General features: G+C 38.2%; 2 protein-coding genes across 2 annotated transcripts; one reads left to right on the top strand and one right to left on the bottom strand.

The window, feature by feature from the left end:
- Window positions 1-647: 647 nt before the first annotated feature.
- On the top strand, window positions 648-13,784 carry FAM149B1 (family with sequence similarity 149, member B1; the record flags this gene model as incomplete). Its single annotated transcript, XM_009704618.1, has 14 exons — window positions 648-752; window positions 1,335-1,467; window positions 2,463-2,605; window positions 3,237-3,356; window positions 3,974-4,144; window positions 5,796-5,983; window positions 6,249-6,379; window positions 6,960-7,013; window positions 7,472-7,584; window positions 8,220-8,423; window positions 10,271-10,397; window positions 10,709-10,834; window positions 11,818-11,899; window positions 13,711-13,784. Coding segments are annotated over 14 exons (1,771 nt in total), but the record flags the coding sequence as incomplete, so codon positions are not given.
- A 3,255-nt stretch (window positions 13,785-17,039) lies between these two features.
- DNAJC9 (DnaJ (Hsp40) homolog, subfamily C, member 9) lies at window positions 17,040-18,985 on the bottom strand (the record flags this gene model as incomplete). The annotated part of the gene is made up of 3 exons (XM_009704617.1): window positions 17,040-17,159; window positions 17,901-17,984; window positions 18,731-18,985. Coding segments are annotated over 3 exons (459 nt in total), but the record flags the coding sequence as incomplete, so codon positions are not given.
- Between the last annotated feature and the right edge of the window lie 207 nt (window positions 18,986-19,192).

Here is a 19,192-nt window from a genome sequence, read left to right as displayed (position 1 = left end):
GGGGTGAGATCTAAACAAATACATCAGCTTTGGTGGTTAGCTACTTTGGTGCAGTTTTGTTGGTGTTTATTTCTGTGTCTTTTCTGAGCAGCAGAGAAATGGCAGGAGAGAGAGCTTCGTTACTTAAGGCTCTTTCAGCCAATACTTGGGACAGAGCTTTGGTTCCTGCACTGATCCTTCTCTCTCTGCCTCCAGCTACCCTGACTTTTCTTGTCCCTCTTTCCTAGACATCTAAACTTTGACAAAGCAAAAAAACCTAACAAACACTATTTCTCCTAACTCGCCTGCGCATAGTTTGGTGGCTACTCTTGTTCTGTTTGATTATAAGTCTTCTACAGGGATAATGACATTGTACCTGCTTTCAGGGAGCTGTAGACCAATTCACAACAACATTTTAAGTTTAAAGGAAGACACTGATTGCTAAGCAAAGACCTTTAACTCCGTGTTTAGCCTAGAGTCAGTTTTGATACCTTAATTCTAAAACTTTGGTAACAAGAATTAGCCTTCCAATAATCATAAATGAGCTCTGGTATGCAAATTAGTGCATTTCTTGAAAAGCAGGGAAAAAACCCAACACCCTGTAAAACTTGGGAACTCTGTAGATGTTTATTCTTGTAAGTAATGTCAAGTTCCACTTCTTGTTTTAGACAAGGGCTTCCAAAACATGCCTTGCGGCATCATCCACCGCCAGAACCACCAGCTGAGGTGTGCCCAGCCACACCCACGGCCGAAAACTACGGCGAGGTCTCAAGGTACTTGTCATCATGTAAAAGGAATCTTTATCTGGAGACAATAGCAAAACCAGGCACCTTAGTGTTGAGTTATCTTTACAGAAGTAATACAGTTGATAAGCTTAGGCTTTACCTCAGAACTGTATCATTGCCGAACATATCCTTCCTATTTTGGAAATAAGAAAGTGTGTAGCTGTGTTCTGTTTCCAGCTCGCAAATGGCCTGGGTCATCTAATTTTAAGGCAGTAACAAGAGGAGAAAAGATAAAAATAATACCTGAGTGGTGTAGAACCGGGACTAGAAATAGCCTGCAGCTTAACTGAGACAATTTTTAGAAAATCTGTATTTTGCTTGACCTCCAGACTTCCTAAATCATTGAGATTATTAGGAGTTACAGTTACGATTACTTGTGTACTATGGCTTCTGCTTAAATGCCTCTGAAGTAAATATTTGCCCTATGAAAACTCTGTCATTGCTAAGACCTGTTCTGATATATCCATGCTTTTTTTGTATAGAAAGAAAAGTTTACTTACCCACTTTATTTGTCATTGTGTATTGTTGGGGTTTTCTTCTTCCTTTTTTTCTTTGACATGTGCATTTCAGAGAGTCTGAAATCTGGAAGGAATCAGATTACCCTGCTGTTACTCCAGCTGATCATGGGGACTCACGCTCTGCTAGCCAGAGCTACGCCGACACCTCCACCGAAGACAGCTCAGTCTTCTCTTGGGGCTATGATGTGAGTAGAACATAATCATCCAAGCCAAATCTAGTGCAGTGAGTAGAAAGACATTTGAAATATCATTGCAAAGGCATTTCAGGATAAAAATGAGGATTGGATCTGTCAATAAATCAAGATAGTGATTATAGAAAGAACATCTTTTTTACCTCTTCCCCATCTTTCCTTTCTCTTGGATTGAAACAGATTAGGCTCATATTATTCAATTAATATTCTGCATTTCCACCTAAAATTTTTGAAACGCAGATCATTTAATGCAGAACTGAATCTATATGACATAATAAATGCTATTATTGTGGAATCCCAAACATGAGTGGATGACTTTCAGACACTTGGTGTGAGTTTCTCAAACTTCTGCATACTTGTATGTTTCTCAAAATACAGTAAGCCCCTAAAACATTATTTTCATTTAGAAAGATTTGTTTTATTCTCCATGTACCAAAACAAAGTGTGCTGTTGTTTTCTGTGAGGTGCGATGGAACGGTTTAGATTTAAATTACCCAAGAACCAACCCCATTATCTAGCTACACAAGAACATGTAACAAAAGTTGTGAACATCCTTCACTTTCACAGTGTTTCATGCCAGTCTGCGTGGCTTTTTGTTTTGCTGTTGTCTATGGACATTGCAAGCAACCAATTTTTCATTTCATTAAAATGTCGCTGAATTTTATCCTTCCTGTTCTTATTTCTTTTATGTAAATTACTATGTCTTAATATAATAATACAGATATTTCAAAATGTTTTCATAGTTTTTCTGTTGTGTCGACGTAAGCTTTTTATGTCGCTACCATCAGTCTTAACAGCAGTCTGCATCATCTCCAGGGGGAAATTATTTAAAGTTAATGTCTTCCTATGCAAAAGAAATAGAACTGTTTAAATCAGTCCCGCTAACCTTTAAACAAATAGGTGTCTTTTTCAATTATAAAAAAATTCAATAAAAAAACCCCCTCCAAATGGTATTCACTAGGTATTTATTGGATAACTTTCCTTTCTAGGAATTTGATAAAGCTGCCACACAACAAGTTCAGCAAATTTTCCAACAAATTGATGAGCTTCTCTATGAGCAGCAAGAAAATGTGCATGTTGAGGGACTGCGGGAAGAATGCCACCAGTGGATGTCCAACTTTCCTCATCTCAGGTATTTTATTAATAGACTCATGCTAGTACCGTCACAGAGTTAGAAAAGGGTAGGGATGGAAACAGTTGCTCTCAATACGAACATCGGTAGCAGCATGGGTTTATGCAGTTCTATAGTAGCTAGAGATAAAAAGATCACGCTGGTAGTCTGCCTGCCATTGTCATTAACAAAGTTTGTGCTATCTCACATTCGGTTCCTTGCCAGAGAATTATTGCTATTTGCAACTGATTTGGCCTTAAATTCTCTTAGAAAAGATTTATGGTAGAGCTAAAAGCCAGGTCCTTACAATAATTTAAAAATCCTCCTACACTAGTTCAGCAGTCCTCATGGCTATCAGGAAACTTAGATTTTATATCTTCATTACGTGTATTTGAACAGCTTTGTCCATATTCAAAAGTCTTACAATTAGCAGAGCATAAAAAAAACAAGCAAAATTTTCTTAATGTATTTACCTGACTCGAAGCAATCTATATTTGGGAAAACAACTGAGATTACGTTTAACTATCACCAAGAAAACTGCATAGCTTCCCAATAGAATGTTTAGGATTTGCTGCTGTGTGTTGCTACAGACTTCAATAATCTTACTTTCAATGTTTTCTGATTTATTTATCCTTTGCTTTTGCCACGGCAGGGTTGTGGGGAAGCAGGTAGTCATTCCCACAGATGAAGGGTATGGATGGTATTCAAGTTCACCTTCTGGCAGTTTAGGTTCCTCAGATGTAAGTTCACCACAAGAAAAAGATTCAAATGAGTAAGTACCAGCGGTTAACCCGGACTGTACCAAGGTGGGAAGGTAATTTTGTTCTCAGTGGACTGCAGTGATAGTCTTCTTAAAATGTGAAGCCTAACTCCTTTCTGTTAGGCTGAGTTTTGAACACAGCACACTTTTTTTTATTTCTTTCTTTTTAACTAAAAGTAGTACGTTCAGAATAGCAAGACTACATAGCTGTTGCTTAACTACAGTAAACTGGTCAGTAAATAGAAATACCTTTGCTGCTGCTGACTTGTTAAGAATATGTATGCATTGTAGCTGGTTTTATTGTTAATCAGCTATTAAATTTGTATAGACCTTCAAAAATACAAAGCGCTACATTAGTACTACTTTTATTATTTAATGTTTTAGAATGTTTTTTAATGAGCTTTGAATTTTTTTCTGAAGTTTCAAGTTTCTTAGAGAGAATTAAAAATATCCAAACCAAAAGAGTTTTTACTGTAGCGAGTAATTTGTTATTCATAATCACTGTTATATGCCTCCCTATTGCTTGGCCTTAACTACCGTGTTGTCTCTCAGTTCACCAAATGCTGCTATTGGAAGTGGAATAACAACTTACTTTCATTTCTGCTTTCTGAAAACTGTCACCTGTTCAGATTTAGCGTTTTTGGCAAGAAGGTACCTCTTTCTGTTACTCCTGTTCACAAAAAGGCTGACCGTTCCAAGTCTCCGACCTTGTGTTCTCCAGAGAGTGAAGAAGGTGAAGATGGAGTAATTGTCGCTGAAGGCGTAATGGAGGAATATTTAGCATTTGACCGCAGAGATGTGTAGGTATTGAATATTAAGATAGCAGCTAGTACCAGTGTCCTGGAATTTTTATACAAATATTTGGTTTTGATGTTAGTTGATAAAGTATTTGATGAATTTAGGGTTTTTTATATCTTTCCTCTAGAGAACTTTCAAAGGCCTGAGGTTACTAGGGTGCTGGGAATTCTCCCAATCCCTTTCCTAGAACAATTTGTTTTGCTAAATTATTTTTCTGAATTTTTTGTAATTTTTCATATTAGCCATTTTTGTTCCTTGTTTAAAGAGTTCATTCCATCATAACTAAGGGCCTCCTATGTATCGGCAAAACTTGTTTAAATGCCACTTATTTTTCATTCTAAGACAAATTCGTTGTTGTTTGTTATGCACTAGCAGTGTGCTGCTTTGGTTTTGTACTAGCATTTTGGGTAGATTTCCACATTTTCAGTGGTAATTTAAGAATTAGAGTGGATTTGATGCTTGCCCAGAAGTAATTACCACTATTTTTATCTTAAGAAGAAAGGAGAGGATTCTTTTTACGGAGGATTCTTTTTACACCTTTACTTTATTCAACCCAACAATATGAGCATATGGCCTGGGTAAGGACTCTGGAGGGTCCTGTCAGTTGCTAACTACTTAATTGGTTTTAATAAATAAAGCCACTTAGCTGCATGGACCATGAGATTCAAATTGGTAGGTGGCTCGCTTTGACCAGGCCAGAGACACATTGCTGCAGCAAACAATATTGCTGTCTCTATAAAATAATGGTAGAAGTTGTATAGCTTTTTCTAGTGGTATCTCCTTTTTTTTTCAACAGTTTGTAGCTTTTTGATGTTAAGTACTAATTCAGGGAGCAGATATGAAAGCCATAATAAATGTGCTTGCATCAGTAGTATTTTCTCCCTTCTATAAAGTTTCTTTTGGCAGATGAACATAAAACTTTTTTGAGCGGTTGTCTTCCAGGTTTCACAGTCTGCAGCAAAGGCCACTTGCTGCTGTGAATTACGGTTTTTCTCCTCTCTTGTTGATTGTATCTAATTGTCTAAAACTGAATTAAGCCTGTGCCCTGAACACCTCCTGCTGTTAAGAGGAGCAGGCTGGGTGTGGTATTAAACAGTCATGAGTAGTAACAGTCCTCTCTCTCATCTTCAGAATTCTGTAGCGATGTTAGATATGGAGCCTAACAATGTGATGAACAAATATCATGTAACTATTAATGTTTATTTTTAAATGGAACTTTGATCTCCTTGGTAAATTATTTATTATTCATGAAGTATCACTTAGAGTCATTCTGTACGGGGAAACCAAGGTGTGCAGTAATAAGGTGATTGTCTCAGTCATTTCTCATTTAGGTCAGTGGTGGATTCTGGAAAAAATAAAAGTTGAAGTGCCAGATGTACAGAAGCTTGCTTCCTTCAGGATTTGATTGTTACTTGATACTGCTGTTTATTAAACTATCAGCTCTCAGAAAATAATATTATGTGGTAAATACAAAACTTCTGAAGTAACATCTTCAAGCTATTCGGCCAGCTGCCTTGACCTATTTCAGTTTAAGAGAAGACAGAACAGAAATGCAGCCTTAGCTGATGTTTTAATCCTATTGAATAAATGCAGCAAAATATAGGAGATGAAGAAGATGCATTTATGGTACAGGTAATGCTTATATTTTTACAGGGAGGAGGAGCTGCATGAGAGGAAAATAGGACTATCCTCCGGTAGACGGAAATTGGGATATCCTCCTATCTCTCCGTATTCCTGCATGAAGGATTCTGTGCTCACATTTGTGTTTGATGATGTGTGGAGTGAAGTCCTAGGCTGCATGGAAGAATTAATCTGCAGACACTGGGAAGGGTCAGCCTCTGGTAAGGATCACCGTTAAACTGAAGATTCAAAAGGGGATTTCAGTTACTTAATTTTGCGAGAATGCAATGAGAGAGGTATGTATTTGGGAATAATGTCTTCGGGGGGGGAAGTTATTTTACTAAGTGTGAGACATGCCTTCAAAAGATTTAACAGAGCTTACCATCCAATAGGACTGTCTTTAAAAAATTTTGGATTCATAGCACTGTCCACAACTAGCAATGCCAGTAGTCTGTATTGACAGGAATTCTCTGTTGCTTTGCATAGATGATGAGAAAAATATCATAACAATAGAAACAATCAGAGCAGATGCCGGAAGCCCTCTGCAGTTTGATCCTCTGCCAGTGTTATTACCTCGTGTGTCACAAACTAAAATGCCCTCCGTGACATCAAACCTGGTAAGTATTTTTAGCCAGCTGTTTTGCGTAGGGATGAATCAATACAGCACTACCTAAGCAAACAGATTTGAGTATGTCAGGAGACTGTTTTGATACAGAACTAGTTTGGATTTTGTATGAATGCTGACTGTCCTTTCTAACACTTAACTTCTGTTATTCCTCAGTTGCAAGTCTTATTTCCTACTTTTCTCTTGAAAACTTAATATTTTATATATGTATTGGACAACGATGTGGTGACTCTTCATTACTGATGTAGTTCTTTCAAACATTTTAACGTTTGAACTAAATTGTGAGATCAAAGATTGCGTGCATGAGAGCCCATTCTCACTAGCTTATCTATCGGTAACTCATCAGGCAATAGAGGACAAATCTCAGTGCAGTTGTAAAACTGTTTGGTTTTTTTTCTCAGACACTGAATTTGACTATATAATCTGCTTTAGATAATCTGCTCCTAAACCGGTGAGCACCAAAGTGTTTATTCCATTTTAATTCAACTCTTTCCTTCTTATTTCTTTTTATTTCTTTCTCCTTTATTTCCACCCCCTGCGTCTTCCTCATGTTCCCCTTATTGTATGTGTAGTGCCCAAAAACCAGATGTGGCCGCAAAAGCAAAAAGAGGAGAAAAACACCTCAAGTACGTATGCTGGAGAGATTAAAGCTCTGGTATTTTCTATTTGTTATCGTTACAGTGGGCGGAATTTGATGTTTTTCCAGATTAGCCTGTATTCCAGGAAAGGAGTTTGCAGTTCTGTTCTTGACATAAAATGTCAACATACACTGAAAATTAGTTTCGTAAAGCTTCTGATTATAGCCGTTGTTGGAAGATCCTGTCATGCAAATGAGAAGCTCGGTTGGAAAATATTAAGTATGACATAGCATGGTAGGATACATTTTCTAAGCACTACTATTTGCAAGAAGAATGGAATGCTAAGATGCCTATCGTAGGTGGGGAAATAATAGAACTCAGTATACACCTAGATGTCATGGAAGAAATCAATTTCTTTCCTCCAAAATTATTTACAAGGCAAAATCTGTAAATATGTGTGTATGTCTCTGCCAAACATGAATTTACTTATTTTTTTAAACTTTCAGGTAAATCTCTCTCACGGGTCAAGTAGTGGCTCTCAACGTAATCTAAATGGCTTGATGGTGATTCATGGGATCCAGTTACAGCAAAGAAATCTGCCTGTAGTGGAAAAAACACTGTAAGAGCTATAGATCGTCTGTTGTAAAGTAGAGCACTCTCACGGTGAGAGGGATTCAACCCAAAACATTGCGAGAGAACTTTTTACACTGAAGAAAGCAATTCTCAATTATTTTCCTGCTTGCTTGTTTATTTGTTCTCTATGAAATGGTATACCTCTAGTACAGGTTTTCTGTTTGATTGCTGCTGGTTTACCACTTGGTGAACAGCTATGGCATTACTGTTGGCACTAACTGACGTCCTGAAAAGAGAAAGCTCACAATGGGATAGAGAAACTGATGTGCTCAGTTCCTAGAAGTGGACTTGTGTTAGATCTAGGTTATGGCTGTGGAAACTGGTGTTTACAGTATCGGGTTTTTTTATCTGTTCTGTGATTAATTTTTACTTTTATACTGGAATCTTCAATCAGAAAGTTCATAGTTAAAAAAAATAAAGATAGGCTTCTTTTTTCTTTTCCATCCCCTATTCTTTTCTAATTTGGCTGTAAATTACTTTACATAGTTATGTAAAAAAATGTAAACACATCCTCTCTATCCACGCATAATATGATTCATGTCACATGTAGACGAGTACTTTGGTAACAGGGCATCAGTCACGTTGACCATATCTCTTTTGGTTTTGTAATTCTTTTGTAAGGGACCTGGACGACAAACAGCCAGGCTCCAGTTCCATCCTCTCTACCAGAGCGTGGCCAAATCGTCCTCTAGAGCTCAGCACATCATCCCTGTCACGTTCCACAAGGCGGCGAAACCCACCATCACGTACCTTGCATCCCATCAACACAAGCCACTCTCGTACTGGGACTCCAGGGTCTGTGGATGATGCCTTCAGGAGAACTCGGTAGTATGTTTCAAAACCAGTTTCTCACCGCAAGTTAATCATATTTAAAGAACCTGGCTTATACAAAAAGCATTCAGTTGAATAGAAAGAACATGAATTATTTGACTAAAGAAATTAACTGCCCATTAAAGCACAATCTCCCCTGAGAAAGCCGAGTTGCTAAAGTTGATGTCTACTGTACTACAAGCTGCGATTTAATGAATCGCATACATATTTAGGTCATTTTGCACACGAACCATAGACCACAGTCTGTCCAGTACAAGCAAAGCAAACACCACCCTCTCTTTCTTAACGTTGGCTTTTTTTTTTTTTTCTATAGCCTATTTTCAAGATGAACTTAAAAGTCTACAGCTTTTGGAAGTCAAACTGCCTGCTGCTATTCTAGCCTGGACTGGGCTGTAAAGAACGTGCTCGTGTTAGGTTATCTGACTGACCAAAGGACTCTTAATGAACTCAGTGAACCCTTGGTCATGTCTAGAATATCTTACTATTATTTGGCTTAACGATCTGACTGAGAGGAGTCATTTACAGGGACCACATGGTATTAGGAAACAATGCAGGATTTAATATTCTTCTGTATTCCACAGGTGGTGTAAGTTGACATCGTTTCCTTTTAGTTTCGCAGTTTACCTATAAACTCATCCAGCCTGTTATTTTTTGTCATGTACTGTTTAGAGACTGTTCCTTGCCCCTTCACAGCCAATGTTTCTACTTCCAGTATTTCATGCTTCTGTTCCCTTTACTTAGGCTTCGATCAATCTAACGATTGTTAACGTCTCCCCTTTATTACCATATGTTTTTAGATGTATTTAGAGAGCACTAGGAAAATTTTAAAATGTTGATTATAGCTTGAAGCTTTTCTAATGTATTCTTACAGAACATCCTTCCTTCAGTCAACTCCAGAACACGTATATAGAGCCAAGGCCTCTTGATCATTTCTAACACTTCTCAAACATACAATAATATGCAGACATGTTTCATGTGAAAAGGCTGTATCTAGGAAATAGAATACTTATTCTTCTATATGCCTCCTGTGACTAAAGCTTAATTAATTTTGTATTTTGTGCAATTGGATTGGTTTAGCTACCTTTAGAAGGCTTCCAGAAGCCTATTGCACCTGTTCCTTCAAATACTGAAACAAAATGCGAAGAGGGTAGAAGCCTTCTTTTACGCCCAGAGGTTTTATTTTACGCTTGTAACAAGTGAAAGAGCTACAATATGCACTTGCATTATATAGCTTTTTTTACTTTCTCTGCTTAAAATATGGGCGTCTGCAGCTTTCTAGGCTCATTGTTTGTCTTCAGTTACTAGGTTGAAGTTAGCAGTAAGCAGTACTTCATCCTACATGTTATGAATAAAGAGCAGAAAATAATGCCATGTCTGGGAACAGACAGACAAGATTCTACCATTGTATGGTAACTGCCCATGAAGACACCTTTATATATACATGCCTTCATTCTGCAGTGCCAGCTGCACAGCACACTCCTTCAAAATGCACTGGCTGAGGTGTATTTTAACCACCAACTAGCTTTTATATATACCCATTACCAGGATTTCTGCTGGGGTATTCATTCTCAGACCGACTTTGAAACATTTTGAAAACTAGACATTCTTGTTCGTAGATGAAAAAGATTTCTGCCAGAAGTCATCCCCTGCAGAACTCCTCTTTTAAATAGTCTCCAATACTCAGCCTTAACAGCTGCAGAATTTTGCTACAAGATGCTGGCGTTACTCTTAGTTTTAACAGTTTGTCTACGTAACACCAAAAAACCTGAGACTATTGCATGTTTACACAGTGCCAAACATACAAACTGTATGTTTTTTCTGTTCTTACTGGTGCATTTCAGTCCGACTACACACGAGCAGCTGACCTCAACCCCCCCACTGCTGCTAAGTCGAAATAATCTCCTACCACCTATTACTACCACCAACGCGGCAGAGCATGGGAGCACCGCAGGATCCCAGAAGCAAACGGTAATAGGCACAATAATTTAACTTTATTGTTGAATAGTCTAAATTTGTAATCGCTGCTGACCAAAGCCAAGAGTTCCAATTTGTTACCTTGTGACCGCAACTGAAACAGATGCACCAAAAAATGTCACATCAATTTTGACCAACAGCATCACCCAGAGTTCAATGCTTTACTTCCAATTAACGCCAGTATTTTTTCCTCCCCATAACTAGGTGTAGAAGGACTGACCTAAAAAATTACCTTTAATTCCTGTTATTTTAAATGTACTGCTGCAATAAGAAAAAGTCATAACTGTGTTTATCCTTCAACACAGAAATCTCGAGGGAACTCAAGTCGAGCTCACAGCGTAACAACACAAAAAGATACCCACCAGCAGCTACAGGAGCGGCTTTTCTTACCCGATCATTTCTCCAGGCCCAACGCAACCAACGCATTCTTGGTAAAGCATGGCAAATTATACCAAATCATCCTTAGTTAGAATTAACGTAGGTAAACGTTACTCGAGAACCAAATGTCATAGGTGATCAGTGCCAGGGAGTTGATCAAGTTTGCCACTGGATTAGATACTCTCGGGTTAACAGAAACATCCTTGCTTGGCGCTTCTGAAACAAACAGGGCAAGTCACTTGTTCACGGGTAGTTATGGCACTATAGTCCTCACAGCCAGCTCCTAACGACACCTATATGCAGCTGGTGGGACTAAACTTTTCTTGAAAAATGCAAGTTTGAGATGCTTGTGGAAAAAGGGAAGTATTACTTTAGGGTTAACATTCAATCCAACATCTGGACTGGTAATCTAGCATCTTCTGGGAAGGCTTAAGAACTGTGGGGTAGGAGAGGATGCTTTAAAGTTTTGCATAGGCATTAAGAAGTCATTCCTGCAGCAGTATTCAGAAACGCAAGGGCAGGAGAGTCTTCATTGCTTTCTTGCACAAGTTTGCGGTACTATCAATGTCCAGTCTGCTTCAGTATCAAATACTCTTGGTTTAATTTGTTGAAACACCTACTCTACTGATATCTTGTCCTATCTAACAAAATATTTTTATCAAAGCTTAAAGCTGTAATTTCAACAACAGCTTTTAAATAGCTGCTTGCTTGGTTTCTGTGTATAATTTCAACATCATTGACTTAGCAGTTATGAGTGTACAAACTTTCTAAAATCTATTTTGAAATGGAATAATTTCCAGAAATGGTGAGAATGCCTTTAACTGGCTCAGTGATCATTCTAAGTAAGAGTATTAAAGTGTATTTTCTACTCCTAAAGCTGATTTAACCCTCCTTAAACTTGTAAAAGCTCTACTTAGACCTTTACAACATCTTACGAATTAGGAAATACACGTGTTTAAGTAGCTTGCAGCTGTATTACAATCTTGATGTTTGAATTTTTTCATGCAAATGTAAATAACCTGAACTGTCTTTTCAGCCAGATCCACGGCCCCGTCGTTCTTGCACTGTTATTGATTATAGTAATCAATCTTGGACAAGCAGAGGATCAACAGGTTCAGGTATGCTTATCAGTCACAGAATTTAGTAAGATCAAGCACAAGGTAGGCTTTTGGGACAGAGATGTATTTCCTACATAGGGTAATTGCATTGAGGAGGTTTTTCAAAGTTCTATTTCATGTTTTAAATTTTCCATTATACAAGTTTTATATAGTTGCATATACAGTATGTTTGAGTGCAGGTTTGGTTTATTACCACCTAGTATCTTAAATCATTTAAAGCGGCTTCATGTAATCAGCCCCAATGCCTCTCAAAGGTAAAAGCAGGAGTTGCCAATTTAAACAGAAACTAGCAATAACTACATTCTGTCCAAGGGTTTTTCTTCTGCTCAACTATACAACTGAAAGAAGTTGCATTATATCCAAAAGAAACTTATTTGCACTGTATCTGGAAGGGATTCTACTAGATCTGAATGTTGTATTAGATCGATTCAAAGCATACTTTAAAGCCAGTAACTGTACAAGTACAATTCACATACATACTCCGAAATCAGAGTTGCTTGTACTAAGTTGTAACAATTGGATGAACTTATGGTTACTTGGCACAACCTAAAATGAATCTCATCTGAAATTACTTATTGGTAATTGATCAAAGTATCAAGGCAGCAGGAAGGCATCTTTGTTGTGAATGTAATGCATACATCTTCCCTCTAGTTTCCCTTCCTTCACTGCAAAGTCATCACCTTAAATTGTTTATGGTTAATACACTTTGAAAATAGTCTTCACATATGCTTCAGAGTGATTACACAGTCACAACCAGGGTTGTTTTGTGGTTCTTCCTTTTTTTTTTTTTTTAAATAGCAGGAAGCTACAATACTAAGTTGCATGTGTGTACACAAGTGTTATGGTAGACAAATGAAACTTACCTTCAGAGATTTCAGTTTTGACCTCTTGCTGGACACACCAGGGCTAGTCTAGTCAGTTGAAAGAGAGTTTGTTCAGAGATTATGGTAGAGCAGAAAGTGAACTTTTGCACCCCGGAACAGCTTTTCTGAATGCCATCTTTATAGCTCTCAGCTGAGTTCACCTTGAGCATGCCTCCTTAGCTTCAATACAAAGTCCAGTTAAGTATCACCTCCACCTGGAAAGGGTGGCACAGAGCAGGGCATTAGATGCCCTTTCTCAAAACTAGGTCTGTCAAGACAAGTTGCACTGGATTCCTTTCATCACAGTGTTCTGGGATTCCTTACGGAGTTGTCAGAATTTCCCACAGAAAAATATACTAACAAGATAGGATTGAAGCTGCAAAGGTTAAGGTAGCAAGTACATGGGTGATTATTAGAGGACAGGAGGAGTCTTTTAGCTTGTTTAATAGCTGAATGGCATACTATCGCGAATATAAGTGGTACAAGAGGCAACTTGAGTTGAACAAAGGTACTAAACTGAAGTAATTTGGTTTTAAACAAGAAAGGAGGTCCTGCTGAAATTAAAACAAGTATCAGCTCCCCCTTGCCGTCCCCCAAAACCCCAGTGTCTTTAAATACAAGAGGAGTTTTATGACTGCTGTATTAACAAAAAAAGAAATTGAAATCAGCCTAGGAACTTTGTAGATTTGAATACTTCATGAAATATCAAGGAATACAGTAGTTCCCTGCCACACAGCAACTACGAAAGCACAAACTTTGCCCCTTTTGGAAGGCCAGTCACTTGCCTCACACTTGCCTAAGTTATAAATAATGCAGTTGATAGCCACTATTAGAATAAAAAGGCAACAACAAAAAAGCTTTTTAGTTTTACGCTCAAGGAGGTGTATTCAGTACTTAGTTTTAATACCTTCCAGGAGTCCTAAGTTGTACATGATCTCTGTTTGTTAGGTCTTCCGCTGCATGGTTCTGTGAAAGCCCACAGTCGAAGTGGATCAGTCACAAAAAGCAAACAGGGGTTCTGACGTGCCATGAAGAAGTATCCATCCATCTCCAGAGAGTCATGAACCACCTCTCCTTCTCAGCAATGTCAACATTGTTTACAGAGAGTTTTCAAACACCCTTCCTTATGAATAGTTATTTTTATATAAAATCTAAGAAGCAGCTGCCAAAGATTAGAAGGGGTATACTTAAACATTCCATTTTCTACCAGTAGAAAAAGATATACTCCAGTGGAACGGTGAATATACTCCAGTGGACAGTAAAGCCTAACTCCCAGAAAGTCTAGCAAACGCTCTCAGTCATTGCTGTTTCCCCATTACTAGCTTGTGACTGGTTCATGTGGTTAACAGGCAGGTACTGCAGAACCTCCTGATTTTTCCATTAGCTCAACAGAAGATTAATCATGCCTTCCAGAGCAGTAGTAATTTAAGTTTTTAAAACTGTATTTATATATTTAAAGCAATATTATACTATCAAAAGCAAGCACTGCACCTGGTACTGCTTGTAACTCAATGTAGACAAGTTATGAATCCTGTAGTAATTGCAACAGATATTAACACAGTTGTGTAAAACTAAGGTAGCAAACCAGATGGACAGAACCGACAGCTCCAAGGGTGGCACACCACTGATTCTTCCTGTGCTATATACTTATACCTCTTCCTCAGTGACTGAAGAAGGTTTAAGAGGCAAAAAGGAGTCTCTTACTACAAGTAGTTCCAGACAGTATTCAAAGAAAGTACATTGTCTTCCTGGTGAGATATTTTATGGTAATTTCACAAAACAGGTCAGTCTCCCTTTCTAAAAATACCTGCAATTATACCAGATTTCTGCACCCCGCCATGAAGTTCCACAACCCACCGATGCAGCGTAGCTTTTAGTAGATGTGTTCTGCACTGTGTGACCGACGTACTGGAGGTAGTAGCTGTAGTTGCCCTTGTGGCTCCAAATAGGACAAAACCATGAAATACAGGCTTCTCAAAAGAAGTGATTAGTTGAAGGTCTTATTCCCAAACAGTAAGCACCAGACTACAAGTAAGCGTAAAGACGAGGTGAGGGTTTAACTGTATTTTAAGGACTTAACTGTAATTTATTTACACTTAACTGTATTTTAACAAAGTTAGGACACTGCATGAAAACAGTTGTTCCTTTATAATCCAATTAAAGAGCACTTTTTTTTCCCCTAAATTTTCTTATTTTTCAAATTACAATTTATAATGGAAAAAACTTGTCAGTATTCTTTATGAAGTGGCTCCCCTATTTCCCTACTCTAAGTTATGCAATCTCTCAAATGTTAATGGTACCTACAGGACAGGTAATAGTTTTTAATCAGTATTGAAGTTCTTGAGTCCAGTTGATCCACACATGCTCAAAACAAAGCAGAACTGTGCAAATGTAATGGGTTGAATTTCCTTCGCATTTCTAGAAGGGAAAAAAAAGCTCTGGGCTCAATCTAAATCTCTTAAGTTTGCTTAGAGATAAACTGATGCTAAAAAGAATCCTCTATTCACTAAACCCTTTTAAAAACCAATCTCTCTTAACAGGTAAGATTACTGGAACATTGTACAGTGCGTCATTTAGTTATCTCAAGCTAACTGGAGATAAACATCCTGTTTATATTGGTGCCATTCCTCAGGGACCAAGTTAGTTTTCTGTAGCCCTAGTGCATAAGAGTTATAAAAATACATAAGCAAACTTGAATAGACTTCTAGAAACATAACACAGTATTTTATAGCCTAGAGGAGTCCGTGTGTCGAAGTGAAAGCAGTCTCATTGTAAGGTAATTTTTAGTTTCTGTACAAACAATTGACACCAGAGACTTCTCCTGGGCTGTTAGATATCTATTTTGTACAGCAAAAGTAATGTTCAAGACACGTTATGTGACGTAATGCTATGCTGTACTCTCTCAGAATCGGGATAATTTTTGAAAGCAGCCAAGTAAAAGGGAACCGAGTTACCATCTACCTCTAGCTTTTTCCCCAGGAAGCTCTATTAAATAGTCAGTTCCTGAATGCTATCACTGAAGCAACAAGGACCTTCAACTCAAAAGTAACTGTTCACCTTGTAGCTCATAAGCCTTTGAAAAACGATCCACAAAATAAAGCCAGCCTCATTCCTTTGAGCTCTAGTAAGTTGAAAACTAGTTACCCTTCAAATTCATACCCCTGCACACTATGTTAAGTGCTTTAAAAACAGCTGAGGCAAAAAACCTTCAAAGTATTTGCACACCCTACAGAATAATTCACTTCTGAAATAACAGAAGTGTTGACAAAGACAACGGAGTAGCTCATCACTACCATCCTACAGCAGACTTGACTGTGATGCTATTGAAATAACACGCAATACATTTCCAAGCTTTCAAACTCCTTGTCATGGGACATCACAAACCCTAGAAATACACAGAACCAACTGCGTTCCGTGGATTTTTAAAGTTTATTACCTCACCTCAGCATGTTAAGGGAATTTCTGCAGAGTCATGCGTGTGCTGCAGTCTCGTATTCTTCCTAAGGCATCTGCCACAGGCAATCGAAGACCAAACACTAGGTGGCCCTTTCATCTAACGTAGCATCACGAGCGCCAACGCCAGAGTTTAACAATATAGCCATATTTTCAGCTGCTATAGAAGTACGTAGTCCTGACTCGGCTTAAATCAGTCCGAAGATCAACACGATCAGTTTGTTTCGAACAGCTACTTAGAAAATGTAGAGAGGGCTGGGGAAGCAATGTAGCACAGAATTCTGCAAAAGCTTTTCATTTATTAAATCTGTGATTTTCCAAGTATCTTTATAAAACCACTGGAATATCTGGAAAACACCTGTTGAGCTGAAGTGCAAAGACGTTTAAAAACAGCAGAAGGTTTGTTACAAAAGAATAGCAAAAAGATAAGGTTTCCAACTCAGAAACCACAGGAATCAGTGTTGAAGACTCTCAAAGGTGTGGGATTACACTGTTTTACCATCAGGTGTTTGGAAGGAAGGTGCTTCAACACAAGTTTAAGAAACACACTGCCATCCCAAACATTACACTGCTTCCTTACTGTCCCAAAACTTTTAGTCAAGAATCTGTTTGATCTTAACTGAAGAGCACCCAAAGGATTTTAAGCAGTAGCACCAGAATGCTTTGTCTTTCTTGTTCATGATGTGTCCTGTATCATACCTCCCAGTCACAGCAAGCTGATGCACACACACTCCGAAACAGTAGCCGAGAAAAACTCTGAAATTCTCCCAAATCCACATGTTCCCGTACAAAATGATACCTGATATTTCAACCTACACAGTTCTTTATTTCTTTCCTTTCTTGGCTGCAGTCTTCTTTCTTCTCTTTTTAGCGTTATTCCCGTATTTTTCTTCCAGTTGGGCCAAGAAGTCATCCATTTCCTTTTGTCGATCTTTATTTCTGCTCTGGGAGAGAAGAAAAATAAAAAAAAATATCACAAAACATCCCCAAAACTTTTACTACTTCCCAATACAGATTATTCTATTGAAGTTAAATAGCTACATAAAATCTCAGAATATACTAAACAGGGAATACAAGCTACAGAAAGTACAGTACCATCAAGCAAAACCCTACTTGTACACTCTAGGCTCCATACCTACATTCCTGAAGTAAAGCCAGACGTAAAGAGCAGTTATAAAAATTCAGGACATAAGGCTAGGAAAAGCAAAGCAATTTCTAATTTGCAGAATGACTAAGCGTGAACATTCTAGGAAGCCCACTGGATAAGAAAGAAGAAACAAAATGTTCCAAAAACCAGAACATAAACAGTACGTTTCTTTCCTCGATCCCCAAGATACAAAAGCAAAACAGTAAGACCTATCAGCTTCTATGGCCTCGTGGAATCCCTCAGAAAGCAAGAATCATTAACATTCCTTGTCTAACTGGCTAAAACTAGAAGTGAAATATTTTGATTGTGTATGCAATATTAGAATAACTTTTTTCATTTTTAAAAAGACACAGGTAATAAAATTCATACCATACTCTGACTATTAATTAAAGTACATAGATAGTAAAGATAAAGGTCAGGTTTTAACCTCAGGAACTCAGAAGAAGAGTTGCAAGGATCCAAAATACAAAGCTGCTCAGGGAAAACACAATTATAAGCCAGTAACGTAATTATCTTCAACAGATACAAAAAGCCTTACTTGAATCAGCGCTTTCAAGTCATCTTCTCCACCAATGCCCAGTTCATCTTTGGTCTTTTCTGCCTCTCTAGCTTCTTTTTCTGCCTAAAATAGCAAACTAGATTTTTTTAAAAGTATTTTGCAAAGTCTTATAGTAGTTGCCAAACAGGTTTTTTTTGCATCTGCATACAGACAGCTGCAAGGAAACACGAACCCTTTCCAAGTTTGGCCACAGATGAGAAATCAAAGAAAGCCCATTCTGGTTCCACAGTTTAGTAGAGTGGGACAGTTTTTTGCTGTTTCACAATGCTGAATGTGATCTCTGTCCCCATCCCTGTTCCCCTTACCCACACTTTTTTTTGTCTTAGCAGCTATTACGCTTTCTTTAACTTAGAGAAAGGTTACTGTGATGTGCATATAACATGTTCTACAAAGTGTCCAAAAAACCTCCACAAATTGGAGTTCCATTTAGTCCAGAACGTTATTTCGCACTTACCAAAAGGCAAGCATAATGTATTTCCACCACATACACTTCTAAACTCCAGCAACTCATAGCTTTGTAAATAAATGCAGGGACATGCTAAACCGTAATAAGCCATGTGTATAGCGATGAAATAAAAGAAAGAAGTAACAGGCAAGAGCCTGTTACGACTCAAAAGCCTTTCACAACAATTGGGGGGGTGGGGGGTGGAGACCAAATGCAAAAGTCAAAGATACTGAGCAAGAGCTGTAACCCAGCAATCCTGTGGCAAACATTTGTCTCAAAACCAGTTTCATTTATTTCTACCAAGAGAGAATAAAAGCTTAAGCTAAATAACGCTTCCCTTTGGTCCCTGATTGTTATAACCTACCCGCCTTTTTCTTGCCATCTTTTTCTTCTTAGGCTCTTTTACAAAACCTTTGTAGGATGGGACTTCTCCAGAGTCAATGGCTTTTTTTATGATTTTCCGTATTCTTGGTTCATCTGTGTAGTCCACACACAACAGAGACTCCATTATTCTGTCCATGTCACCCTCAAAATCCACGTATGCTGTTTTAATATCAGCTAGCTCTTCTTCTGAATTTTTATAGCTCTTTTCAAAGTCTTCAATATCTTTTACCGTGATCTGAAGCAAAGAAGCGACACTTACTGAGTTACAGGGTTTATTCACCAGAAGGATTTAAGAAACAGCATTTAAAAAAAAAGAAAAAACCAACATTTTACACAAAGTTCGTACGGGAGACAGGGCTATAAGTGTGAAGCAGCGGGCTTCCCCTTGGCGGAGGGCTTGCCGCCCCGCCAGGTGAGCCCTGCAGGCCCCGGCCCTCACCTG

The sequence above is a fragment of the Cariama cristata genome, unplaced genomic scaffold (assembly GCF_000690535.1).
Source record: "Cariama cristata isolate BGI_N322 unplaced genomic scaffold, ASM69053v1 scaffold44207, whole genome shotgun sequence".
In the NCBI taxonomy this organism is placed as follows: domain Eukaryota; kingdom Metazoa; phylum Chordata; class Aves; order Cariamiformes; family Cariamidae; genus Cariama; species Cariama cristata.
Note: the sequence above shows the minus strand (reverse complement) of the source record. Positions and strands in the feature narration are given on the sequence as shown.